At 39.1% G+C, this 14,513-nt stretch overlaps 1 protein-coding gene across 6 annotated transcripts in view; it reads right to left on the reverse strand.

Annotated features, from left to right (window-relative positions):
• The window catches only part of LOC128695351 (moesin/ezrin/radixin homolog 1), a 78,675-nt gene that overhangs the window by 43,431 nt on the left and 20,731 nt on the right, over positions 1 to 14,513 (reverse strand). For 5 of the 6 annotated variants that reach the window (XM_070095373.1, XM_070095376.1, XM_070095372.1 and 2 more), the window contains exon 3: positions 7,548 to 7,727. In XM_070095373.1, the coding sequence (XP_069951474.1) occupies positions 7,548 to 7,727 (180 nt within the window). Of the gene's footprint in view, positions 1 to 683; positions 813 to 7,547; positions 7,728 to 14,513 lie in introns of those variants that run through there. The other variant, XM_070095378.1, reaches the window with a different exon arrangement.

The following is a 14,513-nucleotide window of genomic DNA, read 5'->3' on the forward strand; positions in this document are numbered from 1 at the left end:
CTGCATATTATACTCATTAGGGACATTAACCTGTCACCTCTCCTGAATATTGCCATTTTCCAACTGTCTGTTACTACCAATCTGCTAAGGACCAAGGTAAGTAGCTTAAATAATATTCCAGCCCATCCATTTAATATTCACAATAAAGGTATTTAATTTAGTTCTAATTCTCTTGATGGTTCAAATTCAATTAAGAGTTCCATCACTGTCTCATTAGTCATTTCAATGCTTTGATACAGTAGTTTTATGTGCCCCCTCTTCCTTCTAATTTGTAAGCACTATGCAATCTCTGAGCTTGTTGGCTACCTCTTATTTCCTGAGCAATATATCTCAGTGCTATCATTATCATTTATTGTGAAAGTGTATGAATGCATATGAAATTTAAGTCCTATGATGGTATACAACATACTGTAGTCATGTACAGAATACAGAATATACCTATATTGCTAAAGTTTAAGGAAAAAATAAAAGCTTTCATGTACAAATAAATGACTAATTCAATGTAAAATTGTTACTTCTAGGTTTTCAAACTCAAACTACATACATGCTTTCTGATAAAAAAAAAAAAAAGTAGAGGCAATAATACAAACAAGGCCAATTATTTACCACTACCTAGAAGTGATACATATAAAATCACATGATCACTTTGCAATATGTGCAATTTAGATTATCTACTGGCTTACCCAGTGAATGTTAAACTTTGTTTTGAATTTAGTCCTTGGGAATCGCCACAAGTAGTATCCAATACGCCAGGATAAAGTCTGTTGATGAAGACAGCTATTAGCCCATGTTTGCATGTACAGTATATCTTACTGTACTTTAAAGTTTAATCTGGTAGAAAACCAATTTACTGTGTATCTGAAGTATTGTAACTTTCCATAATGCTATTAGGATTAGTAAAACCCTTGGTGGACTAACCATATCCTTAATATCCTAATAACACTTTTCTGTACTGCTTATGAAACTTAGTGATCCTTTTTATAGGCTAATTTTCTTTTGGCATGGTGCATGGCTCCCAAAATGAAAACATAGCAGAGATTTATATATAAAAAAAAATGTGCTAAATCGAATTCTCATACTAAAACCCCTCTTCTTTCCCTCAGCTTTATCACAAATGTTTACCACCCTTCCTTCAGAGTGTAGGCACTGCACATTGTGACATACTTGTTTACAAAGAATTTAACTAACCCATTCAATTCTCTGACTGAAATTATAATTACTAAATATCATGCCAATTTCTGGAGTTCTTCATATTTGAATTAATCCTTGGTTATACAGCCTCTCCTTACTTAACAACGGAGTTCTGTTACTAAGACCATGTCGGTAAATGAATTTGTCGCTAAACGAGGAGAATGCTGTAATAGTAGTGGGTTTATTTCAACCATCGCTGATATTGCTTTAACCCTTTGACTGTCGAGATCCCAAATCCTAAGTGTCAATGTGTCGCTATATATTTGAAAAAAAAAAAAATCTTATGAAATAATAGAGAATCTTTTCCCGGTGGTAATGAGACCAAAAGTATGAAATTCGATGGAAAACTTACAGAATTACGCTCTTGCAAAGTTAGCAATCTCAGCGACATATACGCATCGGTAATTTCACCCAATTCCATTGTTCCAGTCGACCAAACTCTGCTATTTCTTTAGAACTCCATTTGTTCTATCAAATGAATACAAGAAACTGCCCATTTACTGATTTCAACTACCCAATAAAGTGGTCAGAAATTGGCAATTTGGCCAATTTCACACAAATTAAAAAAGATGCCAATTTTGAAATAGGGTCCAGAATAAACAATGCAAACATTCCTGGCACTAAAATAACATTTTCTCTGTTCATTAGTCATATCTCCAGGCCCCTCTTATATTACTCTTACTTTCTATTGTGAATTTTTATTCACACAAAATATAGAAGATTTACTGTTATGCAGACTACTGCATTACTGCAATAACTGTATAAATAATGTCAACCCATTCATGTCTGCGTATTAAAATGGCTAGTTGGACACTTATTGGACGGTGATGTCATTTGTTTACTCTTGAACATCGGCAAAAATCGAACATTTCCGCAACTTAAGAGCTCAATTTCAAGGTCCTTATCATTGTGAAACCAATCAAAATCATCTCTTTCTGTAATATGTCTTCCATTCTATCAAATGAGACAAAAAAAAAACGAGCAAACAACCATAAATACTATACAAAAATACACCTCAATTCGGTGTTTTAATCCAAAAACACGGTTGGCATTTTTTTTTTTATCTCATTATGCACTGTGTGCTGCAGAATTTTTTTTATACTGTGCACACTGACCACACAGACCCATTCTCTCACATGTGGGCCTACCAGCTTTCTCCTGCTTGATCTGAAGCCGTTAGAATATTTTCATATTAATACATCACCAACACTGGCTCGTAAGACGTACACACACGACACCAGCAGCCAAAGGGTTACTGTCAACCTTGCACCATTTATAACATTTTTAGTATATTTTTAAATATTTATACAGTAGTGTACAGCATATTGTAATTAACGCACTAGAGGAAATCAGCTCTAATATACATATTATGTAGGTATGCATACTGGTCAGAGAGCCCGAATCATCGGTTAACGAGTACGTCGCCAAGTGAGGAGGCCGTACATACTTCTGTGAGGTTGCAATCCAAGTACAGCAGAACCCCCCATATCCATTGATTCAGTATCTGCAGTTTCAGTTATCCATGGTTTACTGTGGCCCTAAAATACCTCTTAATTTTGCATAATAATGGCCCCAAAGCACAAAGTAGAGAAGCTGGCAGTTCTTCAAAGCCTAAATAGCTGTGAAGTGCTTCCCATCATTAAAAAAGTGATAATTCTCTACTTACTGTGCATAATTTATCAACTGAACTTGATAACATGTATGTACAGATAACATGTATGTACAGGACTTATAAATAGAGGTGGCTACTATCCACGGTAGGTCCTTGGAATGTATCCCCCGCGGATACAAGGGTGTAGATTGTACTCGAGATTATGTCTGATTAGTTCCTCATTGTTTGTGAAGATATAGTGTACAGTACTTCTAGAAATGAAAATACAGTACTGTATTTTCATTTCTAGTAGGTTTGGGTATATATCTGTTGGGTCATAATGCTTCCCAGCACTAGTTTAGTATTTTTTTTACCCATCTCACCCTCCAAAACATCCCTTGTCCATGTCTCTGTGAATACTCCAAACACAGCATATGCTTCTGTAAAGGACCCATTTATAAAGTTAACTGTTATTTTTAAGTTTCAAACCATTCAAGTTGGAAAAGTTAGTGGAGAGGAGATTTACAACATGGAATGTAAGGGATTGGTGTGGATTTTGCAAGTACAGTATTTCTCATACTTTACTATTATGTAAAATAGCTCTCAGTGTACATATTCTCAGTCCCCCCCTCCTCAGTACTGCCTAAAATGAGCTGTTGTATGTTCAGCCCTGGTGTGTGTGTAAAACTGGTTCTCTGTATTCCTTTACAGTATGTGTGTGCACCTCTTAGTATCTCTTTCTTTCCTCTCATGGTATCCCTCCCCCTAAAAATTTGCTGTTGCTGTTTACTATTTCCAGCTTTTTTATAAATGATTTTATATTATTGTCGCACATGTAGCTTTTGATAACTCAGGTCATAACATTGTCTATCAGTATGATATGCAAATTTCTGGGCAAAAATACATGCACTCTCTAGCAAAGTGACATTACCTTTTTCAGTATGTATCACTTTCTGATATACATACCTGGTAGTTACAAATTTTCTTGGCATGGTACCTACACCTTTCACACTTCTTTTTTTCTTCAGTTGTGATTACTAAAATGGTTTCTGGGACATTCCCTCTATCTCGTGTTTTGCAATTTTAACTCTTGTTCTAGTTAGACAAGTGTTCTGCTATTATGTATCACCATTCATCTCATTTGTGTTGCTCCATACCTTTGTTTCAAACTTGTCACTACTATATAATTTGTCTTCAGCTTTTCTCTTCACTTTTTAGCGACTACAGTGGACCCCCGGATATCGTAGTCATCGGATTTCGTAATATTCGGAAATCGTAACATCTTTTCGTCTAAATATTGGCTCGGTGATCGTCATTGAGCTCGGTAATAGCCATTCATCCCTAATGCGTCTGCACGGCAACAGCGGCCTGACACTCAGTGAGCCATTGTTTATCAGCAAGTGAGCACGATCCCACGCATTCATACAATGCATTTTGTATTATTTCATTCTTTTCAGTGCTTGCAACTGCTAAATAAGCCACCATGGGCCCAAAGAAAGTTCTTAGTGCCACCCAGCCCTTTGGTAAAGGGCTGAGAGGGGAGAATGTGCCTTCTTCAGTGATTGTGCAATACGTACGATAGTAAAGCAGCAGAAGTCGATAAAGGCTAGCAATTAAGTGTAGCAAGTAAGTTAAGCGATTAATCGATAGAAAAAGGACAGCAAGAAACTGACTCCTCCAATGTTGTTGGAGATATATAGGGCTACTGACTAACACCGCCACCTCTGCTGCCGCCATCACCACCGCTATGTAAGGCTTATCTTTCAGATGCCCTTATACACCTAACAACAAACACAACAACACTCAACATATATGTAATGTCATATTTTATTCATTCTAGAGCATGTATTATGTTTCTATGTTATTAATATTGTTTATTATGTCATATTAGATGAACTGTGCTAGATAAATAAGCCGTAGAGTTTATATTAGTGTCATATTGAAGGACTATCTTGTCCTGTCTCCAAATACTCACCCTTGCTGATTCCACAATTCGTATCATACGCCAGAAACAGACCTCTCAGGAACACTTTTTTGAGCAACAGGGGTGCAGTGACTCAAGCTGGTCCTAGTGGCATTAAAAAAACAAAGAAGGGAAGGACTTGGTACCTGAAGTCTTTATGGAAGGGGATTCCCTTTCCATACAATAATTTCTCCATCCTCTCCCCTCCTCCCATCTTCAATACACTAAGAAGAGCCTTCAATAAAGGTAAGTGTCATGTTATTATTGTTTTGTTCTTTATGTCTCATTGTTTTCTGTGTAGGTAAATGTACATTTCATGTAAAAAAATTATATAAACTTTTTAATATTCTTGGGTGTCTGGAACGGATTAATTGAATTTACATTATTTCTTATGGGGAAAATGAATTCAGTAATTGTCAAATTCAGCTTTAGTCACACACTCTGGAATGTATTAATTACAACAACTGAGGGTCCACTGTATATAAATATTCAGTAATTTCTCCAAGAAAAACATTTTGTACTCTTTGTTAATATTCATTACTTAGGTTAAACATGTACAGTTCCTTCATCTCTCTCACAGAGCCGGCAACACATTCCTCACTTTGTTTGCTAACTGCAGTATTTAACTATGCACATACCACACGTAACTTTTCCTTGCATATCCCACAATATACTTCTGGTACATTTAAAACTTACTTTACACTACAGATTTAGTTCATTAACATTCTGACAATTGTTTATTTGGTCATTTTATAAAAAGTTTAATTTATAGATTTGTGGCTCACCAGTAGTTAAAAGCCCTCGGTGACAAATTCAGATGTAATTTAGGCATTTTATGTAAGGCTTCCTGGTAATTCTTGCCACTTATTCATGTTTAATTTAGACTGATTCAGAATTATTAACCCTTTGACTGTCGCAGGCCCCTTTCTGAAACTGTCATTCTATGTCGATAAATTTAAAAAAAAAAAAAATTCTTATGAAATGATAGAGAATCTTTTCCCGATGGTAATGACACCAAAAGTTCAAAATTTGGTCGAAAACTCACGGAATTACTCTCCCGCAAAGTTAGCAGTCTCAGCGACATATGCGTACTGGCGATTTCGCCAACTTTGAGCCCTGTTTTCAGCCAATTCCGTTGTTCCAGTTGACCAAACTCATAGCTATTTCTTTAGAACTCCATTTTATCTATCAGCTGAGTACAAGAAACCGCCCATTTACCAATTTGAACTACCCAATATAGTGGTCAGAAATTGGCAATTTGGCCAATTTCACACAGAATAAACAAGGTAGACATTCTTGGCACTAAAATAACATATCCTTATGCAGACTACTGCATTATTGTAAAAATGGTATAAATAATATCAGTGCACTAGTGAAAGAATATTAGACTCCCCAGTTGACGTGTATTGGACGCGTGGTGTGATTTGTTTACTCCTGAACATTGGTAAAAATCGAACATTTCCGCTACTTTGAGCTCAGTTTCAAGGTCGTTTACATCGTCAAAGTAATGAAAATCATCTCTATTTCTGTAATATGCTTTCCATTTTATCACCTAAGATCATGAAAACACGAATACAGCAATAAATACTATACGAAAATACACCTCAAAGTCGGCGTTTTAATAAAAAAAACGATCAGTTTTTTTCTCATTACGCACTGTGTGCTGCAGGATTTTTTTTATGTGGTGCACACTGACCACACAGACCTATTCTCTCACATGTGGGCCTACCAGCTTTCTCCCGCTTGATTTGAAGCCGCTAAAATTATTGAGTATACATGTCAGAAACAGTGGCACTTAAGACGTATTTATACAGCGTAAACAGTCAAAGGGTTAAAAGGCTTCTGGTATCTAATACCCAATGAAGGTAGTTTTAATACCTACTGGCTGGCACTGACTCTGGTGTCAAGTCTGTGGAAATAGGGCATTTGAACTGAATTGGGGAGCAGAGGGTGAAAAGGAGGCAACTCATGCACTTGTTGGCACTCAGTACCATGGCATACATGTTTACATGCATACCTCGCTTTAGAGAGCTATGCTATAACAGCACTTTTCAATTATATTCATATTTATTATTGTTAGCGCTTGCATTGCTCTTAAGATGGTTTTCAATGAAGGAGAATTCTTATTTATTTTTACTCTTGCATCTTTTTTTTTTTAGACCTAGTGCTATTGTGCATTAATAAATGGTAGTGTAAACACATTTTTAGACTTCTATAGGCACTGGGAGGTGAAAAAAGGCTGTGATTTGCTTTATGGCAGTGGTCTGGAACTTAACTTATTGTACTGCAAAGTATGCCTGTACACTGTAGGTAATGAATATACACCTACCATCTGACTTACGACCGAGTTCGGTTCCGATAAACCAGTCCTAAGTCGAAATGGTCGTAAGTCGAACTTTACTACTGAATATCAACAAAACATTTTTGTAATAACTTTATTTTATTGTTTTATTTTGGTATTTCATGTTTTACTTTACTTTTTATGTTGTTAGTACTGTATTTTATACTGTAAGGTTTAGGATAAACTCTGTGTGCAACACAAATAGTTGTTTATTTCCCAGAAATTTTGCATAAAAAACACGGTCGTAAGTCAAGTGGTCGTAAGTTGAGCAGGTCGTAAGTCGGATGGTAGGTGTACTAATATAAGAAATATTCACCTGTTTTGGCTTCTTTCGCCATCCTTATCCTACCAATACAGACTGGCCATCACAGGCAGTGCTGTCGGTACACATCATTCCTGGCTCAGTATTATACTGTACTGTATTATAGCTTCTAAAAATAAAAGATAATTCATCACTTTACCCGTTTATTGAGCTTCAGCCATGTGGTGTATCCTTTGGAGTCAACATATTGCAGGCCAAAGAACCAAATCTCTCTAAGGCCAATGGTTTTCACCACCTGGTCAAACAACTGCTTGCCGGTCGTGTTGGGCTGGATTGCAAACTCCAGCTCCGCATCCATGGTGGTAACCCGAACATTTACCTGAGGATAAAATATAAAAATGATCATATTTTGTCTTTATTGTTTGTCTAATGATGAAGTTAGATTATCGGTTGATTATTGATTATCAGCTTGTATTTATATCTCACACAACCAGAAGTGCATGCAAGCTACTTAACCTGGTGTCCAGCTACTCTACTCATCTCTTGTTTAGTATGGTGACAACCTTTCCCCTAACATACATTTGACCTGTAAATTTGATTACTGTAAAGTATAAACCAAAACCTCAAATGTAGATATAAATATAGTCTCTCTACACTTGTTTCTGTCTGTACGTGTCTTTTCTCAATTTACTGACATGTGCACTACACTTTGATGTTTCGTCATACAAACAAAACATGGCAAGTATCTATCAACAAGTGTCTGATAACTGGTATCTACCACCTCTATCCATTAAAACAAACACACACACACAGGCCTAGTGTCTAATCGACATGTGCCTAGGACAAAATGGTAACTAACACACACGCACAACAGGCCTAGGACAAAATGGTAACACACGTGTGCATGTACACATGTGCGTGCACACATGAACACATGTATGCATGCACATGAACATAGGAACAGGACAATACCAAAATGTTTAAGCTTATTTAGGCACCTGTACACACAAGTACAATTATCATACATAGTGTAAATTACCTAGGATAACCCTAAAGTCAGACTATACTTGTACTGGTACTCAATTTTAGGTTAATGATTATATCATCAAAAATAGCTAATATTAAATTAATGGGAATGCCTCAAAGACCTAAATAAGTACTTCAAAGCAGAGGAGAAATATAAATGAAAATATTGTACATACATTAGAACCCCCGTATCTGCAAATTTGGCTTCCGCGGTTTCAGTTTTCAGCTCACCATGGCTCAAAAATAACTTAATTTTGTTTAACAATGACACCACGGTACTAAAGTAGTGATGGTGGCAGTCCTTCAAAGCCGAAGAGAAGCCGTGAAGCGTTTCCCATCAATGAAAAAGTGATAATTCTCAACTTAATACAACACCAAAAAATCATATGCTGAGGTTGCTAAGATGTACAGCAAGAATGAATCTTCCATTTGTGAAGTATAATAATGTACAAGAGAGTTAGAGGTATTGGGAAGATGGAAGGAATATTTTGAGGAATTGTTAAATGTTGATGAAGATAGGGAAGCTGTGTTTTCGTGTATAGGGCAAGGAGGAATAACATCTTGTAGGAGTGAGGAAGAGCCAGTTGTGAGTGTGGGGGAAGTTCGTGAGGCAGTAGGTAAAATGAAAGGGGGTAAGGCAGCCGGGATTGATGGGATAAAGATAGAAATGTTAAAAGCAGGTGGGGATATAGTTTTGGAGTGGTTGGTGCAATTATTTAATAAATGTATGGAAGAGGGTAAGGTACCTAGGGATTGGCAGAGAGCATGCATAGTTCCTTTGTATAAAGGCAAAGGGGATAAAAGAGAGTGCAAAAATTATAGGGGGATAAGTCTGTTGAGTGTACCTGGTAAAGTGTATGGTAGAGTTATAATTGAAAGAATTAAGAGTAAGACGGAGAATAGGATAGCAGATGAACAAGGAGGCTTTAGGAAAGGTAGGGGGTGTGTGGACCAGGTGTTTACAGTGAAACATATAAGTGAACAGTATTTAGATAAGGCTAAAGAGGTCTTTGTGGCATTTATGGATTTGGAAAAGGCGTATGACAGGGTGGATAGGGGGGCAATGTGGCAGATGTTGCAAGTGTATGGTGTAGGAGGTAGGTTACTGAAAGCAGTGAAGAGTTTTTACGAGGATAGTGAGGCTCAAGTTAGAGTATGTAGGAAAGAGGGAAATTTTTTCCCAGTAAAAAGTAGGCCTTAGACAAGGATGTGTGATGTCACCGTGGTTGTTTAATATATTTATAGATGGGGTTGTAAGAGAAGTAAATGCGAGGGTCTTGGCAAGAGGCGTGGAGTTAAAAGATAAAGAATCACACACAAAGTGGGAGTTGTCACAGTTGCTCTTTTGCTGATGACACTGTGCTCTTGGGAGATTCTGAAGAGAAGTTGCAGAGATTGGTGGATGAATTTGGTAGGGTGTGCAAAAGAAGAAAATTAAAGGTGAATACAGGAAAGAGTAAGGTTATGAGGATAACAAAAAGATTAGGTGATGAAAGATTGAATATCAGAATGGAGGGAGAGAGTATGGAGGAGGTGAACGTATTCAGATATTTGGGAGTGGACGTGTCAGCGGATGGGTCTATGAAAGATGAGGTGAATCATAGAATTGATGAGGGAAAAAGAGTGAGTGGTGCACTTAGGAGTCTGTGGAGACAAAGAACTTTGTCCTTGGAGGCAAAGAGGGGAATGTATGAGAGTATAGTTTTACCAACGCTCTTATATGGGTGTGAAGCGTGGGTGATGAATGTTGCAGCGAGGAGAAGGCTGGAGGCAGTGGAGATGTCATGTCTGAGAGCAATGTGTGGGTGTGAATATAATGCAGAGAATTCGTAGTTTGGAAGTTAGGAGGAGGTGCGGGATTACCAAAACTGTTGTCCAGAGGGCTGAGGAAGGGTTGTTGAGGTGGTTCGGACATGTAGAGAGAATGGAGCGAAACAGAATGACTTCAAGAGTATATCAGTCTGTAGTGGAAGGAAGGCGGGGTAGGGGTCAGCCTAGGAAGGGTTGGAGGGAGGGGGTAAAGGAGGTTTTGTGTGCGAGGGGCTTGGACTTCCAGCAGGCATGCGTGAGCGTGTTTGATAGGAGTGAATGGAGACAAATGGTTTTTAATACTTGACGTGCTGTTGGAGTGTGAGCAAAGTAACATTTATGAAGGGATTCAGGGAAACCGGCAGGCCGGACTTGAGTCCTGGAGATGGGAAGTACAGTGCCTGCACTCTGAAGGAGGGGTGTTAATGTTGCAGTTTAAAAACTGTAGTGTAAAGCACCCTTCTGGCAAGACAGTGATGGAGTGAATGATGGTGAAAGTTTTTCTTTTTCGGGCCACCCTGCCTTGGTGGGAATCGGCCGGTGTGATAATAAAAAAATAATAATAATAATGTACAATGTATTTTATTATTATGTAATGCTGGTAATATCTTACTGTGCATAATTCAACTATCTTAGGTATGTATGTAAACAAAAAAACAACAAATATATCAGGGTTCGCTGCTATCCACAGTAGGTCTTGTAATGTATCACCCCAAATATGGAGGGAATACTTTATGTGGTAAGCACTTGAGGGCCTGGTCCCAAATCCGCACTGCCATTACATACTGGAATGAGATATCGGCATACTGCCGTAACATACTGGAGTGAGATATCTGCACACTGCCATAACATACTGGAGTGAGATTTGCACACTGCCATAACATACTAGAGTTAGAGAGATGGAAAGAATGTGTAGAATAAACCCTATGAAAAGCAGGGGCACTGTGGGCAGATCAATTCCTGCGCCAAACCTGGATGACTAATATGATTCATCCTACTAGGTATATTTCTATACACCATAAAGAAGTTAGCATGGGCTTCCAGAATGTTAATCATGGTGGCTATGAAGGGACTTGTGCTAGAGAATATCAATCACAGCTGCTGCTATGTCATTTCCACAGGGTTCAGCAGGAGGTTTCACCAGTTTAAGGCCTCAACACTTAAAACAAATACTCAATCCAGCACTTGGTGAGGTTTCAGAGAGGCTGCTGTCTGAACTCACCAAATTTTCCAACCTGTGCCTGGCTGGCGGTGTCCCAGAGGCCATCAGACCCTTTTTCTTTGGTGCCTCATTGTGTGCCCTCCGGAAAAAGGATGGCAGAATCAGGCCCATTGCAGTGGGTAACACCCTTCGGCGCCTAGTCGCCAAGGCTGCAGTAAGAAGGGTGAGTCGAGGCTGCTGCAATGCTGAAACCAACTCAGCTCAGTTTCGGCGTTCAACAGGGCTGTGAAGCAGCTGCCCACGCAGCACGAGTATATATTAAAAACATGTCCTATGAAAAAGCCTAGGTCAAATTGAACTTTGCCAATGCTTTCAACTCAGTCAGAAGGGATGCTGCTCTCCAAGCAGTTTATAGAAACTTCCCTTCCCTTTATCCCTTCATAGAATCGTGTTATAGTGTGACTTCCAAACTGTTTGGGGACCATGAAATCGACTCGTGTGAGGGCGTGCAACAGGGGGACCCTCTCGCCCCCTTTCTATTTTGTTTGGTCATCAACGAAGTCACGGAAGCACTCTCCAGCGAGCTCAATATCTGGTTCCTGGATGACGGTACCCTAGCTGGCACAACAGAATCTCTCCTGGAGGACATCAGTAAAATTAAAGACATGGGAGAAAGCCTGGGCCTTTCTTTAAACCCCACCAAATGTGAAATAGTTTCTACCAATCAACAGATGATCCAGAATATTAGTGCCGTTTTACCAAGAGCATGAGCCATTGATCCAGCCAATAGCACTCTCCTCGGTGCTCCTCTTGGGTCCAATGCCATCGATCTGATCCTAGGAAAAAAAAGTCTCAGACCTCAAGACGATGGAAAGCAGGATGAAAGACATTGACACACACGATGCCTTCTACCTACTCACCAGGTGCCTGTCAACCCCAAAACTTACCTATTTTCTGAGATGCTCCCCAGCCTTCAGCAGTCCAAAACTCAAGGAATATGACTCTCTCCTGAAGGCCATGCTAGAGAGTGTATTGAATCTTTCCCTTGACGATGGACAGTGGTTGCAAGCCTCACTTCCGGTCAGGCTTGGAGGGCTAGGAGTACGCAGATCCTCCCAGATTGCTCTACCAGCTTTCCTATCCTCTTCCATTGCATCAAACGAGTTGATAAGACAAATTCTTCCTGACACCCTCAGTGACTCAGCAGGAATAGAAGACCCTAGCTATGTCAGTGCCATCACCGAATGGGAGAGACTTGCTGCTCCAGCACCAAACCCTAGTGCAGCACTGGCTCACAAACAGTCAAGCTGGGATAGCCCAATTGCTGAAAAGGTGCTTGCCAACATGCTCAGGGCTGCAACATCAGATAGGGAGATTGCCCGTCTCCAGGCTGTGAGTGCACCTCACTCTGGGGACTTCCTCCAAACAGTTCCCATATTGGCAATGGGAACGCGACTCGACCCTAAGACCCTCCGTATTGCAGTGGCTCTGCGCCTTGCTGCCCCAATTCACACAGAATATATGTGTATTTGCGGCGAAGTGCAAGCAGACCAATACGGTCTACATGGTCTTAACTGTTCCAAAACCAAGGGCTGGCATGCAAGACACAATGAGGTCAACGACATCATTAAGAGAACCCTTGCTACAGCTGGATGCCCTGCCGAGAGGGAGCCACGATCACTTGCAGCAAACAATACCCACAACCCAGCAAACCGCCCCGACGGGATCACCATCTATCCTTGGAAGAATGGCAAGCTATTAGCATGGGGCTATACCTGTGTGTCCACACTGGCTGACACCTATATCCATCACAGTGTGGGGCGACAGGGAGGAGCTGCTGACCACAGGGAGGAGTACAAGATCAGCAGTACAGGGACATTAGCCAACAGTATCAATTTGTCCCAGTGGGATCAGAGACCTTGGGATCATGGGGAAAAAATGCCACACGTTTCCTTAAAGAATTGGGTTCCAGACTCATCGACACCACCAGGGACCCAAGGGCAGCCACTTTCATGTTACAGCGCCTCAGCGTCGCCATCCAGAGGGGAAATGCTTGCTGCATACTTGGCTCACGTCCAGCCTCGGAGGAGCTGGAGGAAATTCATCATCTTTGATACATTGTGCCATTGTATTCATGTTTATGTTTTTTTCTGTAAATGTATTTTGTTTATTAATAAATGTTCACATAGAATATAAATATAGGGGGTGGTAGGAGAAGAAAATATTCAAACAGCTCCGGGGAGAACCTTGAGTTTTCTCTGAGGTACGTTTATTGTCTTCTCTGAGGATGAGGGTCCCCATTCCAGCTATAGAGGTGGTACTTCCCTATATATATATATATATATATATATATATATATATATATATATATATATATACATATATATATATATATTTATATATATATATATATATATATATATATATATATATATATATATATATATATATATATATATATATTTATATATATATATATATATTTATATATATATATATATATTTATATATATATATATATATTTATATATATATATATATATATATTTATATATATATATATATATATTTATTTTTTTTTTTTTTTTTATATAGGATGGGGTCCACCTCTGGTGTAAATTGTGGGACCCATAGCCTCGGAGAAGTGGATAAAAAGGCTTCAAGGAAGAATATTTGGATTTCTTCCTGAAGCCATTTGAATATTCCACTTCCCCTACCACCCCATCTTTTAAACTATTTTTTTTTACCAATAGGAATATTTTATTACGTAATATGGCACAGAAGATTTAAGAGATACATTGTTGATATAATGGTGGCATATATATATATATACATATACATGTTGTTACGTGTGTATCACCGATTATAAGGCGAAAATCTCATCCAGCTCCTCAGAGCTGGGGCGTGTGCCCAAAATGCAGCATGCATTACCCCTTTGAACAGCCGCGCTGAGCCGCTGGAACAGAAAACTAGCTGCCCTGGGATCCCTAGTTACCCTGATGAGTCTTTTTCCCAGCTCCTTAAGGAAATTAGATGCACTCTTTCCCCATGAGCCAAGGGTCTCTGAGCCTATGGGAACAAACATATAATGATGGGCAAGTTCTCCATATTTTCTAGACTTTTGGGACTCCCTAAAGCTGGCAGCTGCCCCTCCTTCCTCCCTGGTGT

This window comes from Cherax quadricarinatus, chromosome 50 (genome assembly GCF_038502225.1).
Source record: "Cherax quadricarinatus isolate ZL_2023a chromosome 50, ASM3850222v1, whole genome shotgun sequence".
Classification (NCBI taxonomy): Eukaryota; Metazoa; Arthropoda; class Malacostraca; order Decapoda; family Parastacidae; genus Cherax; species Cherax quadricarinatus.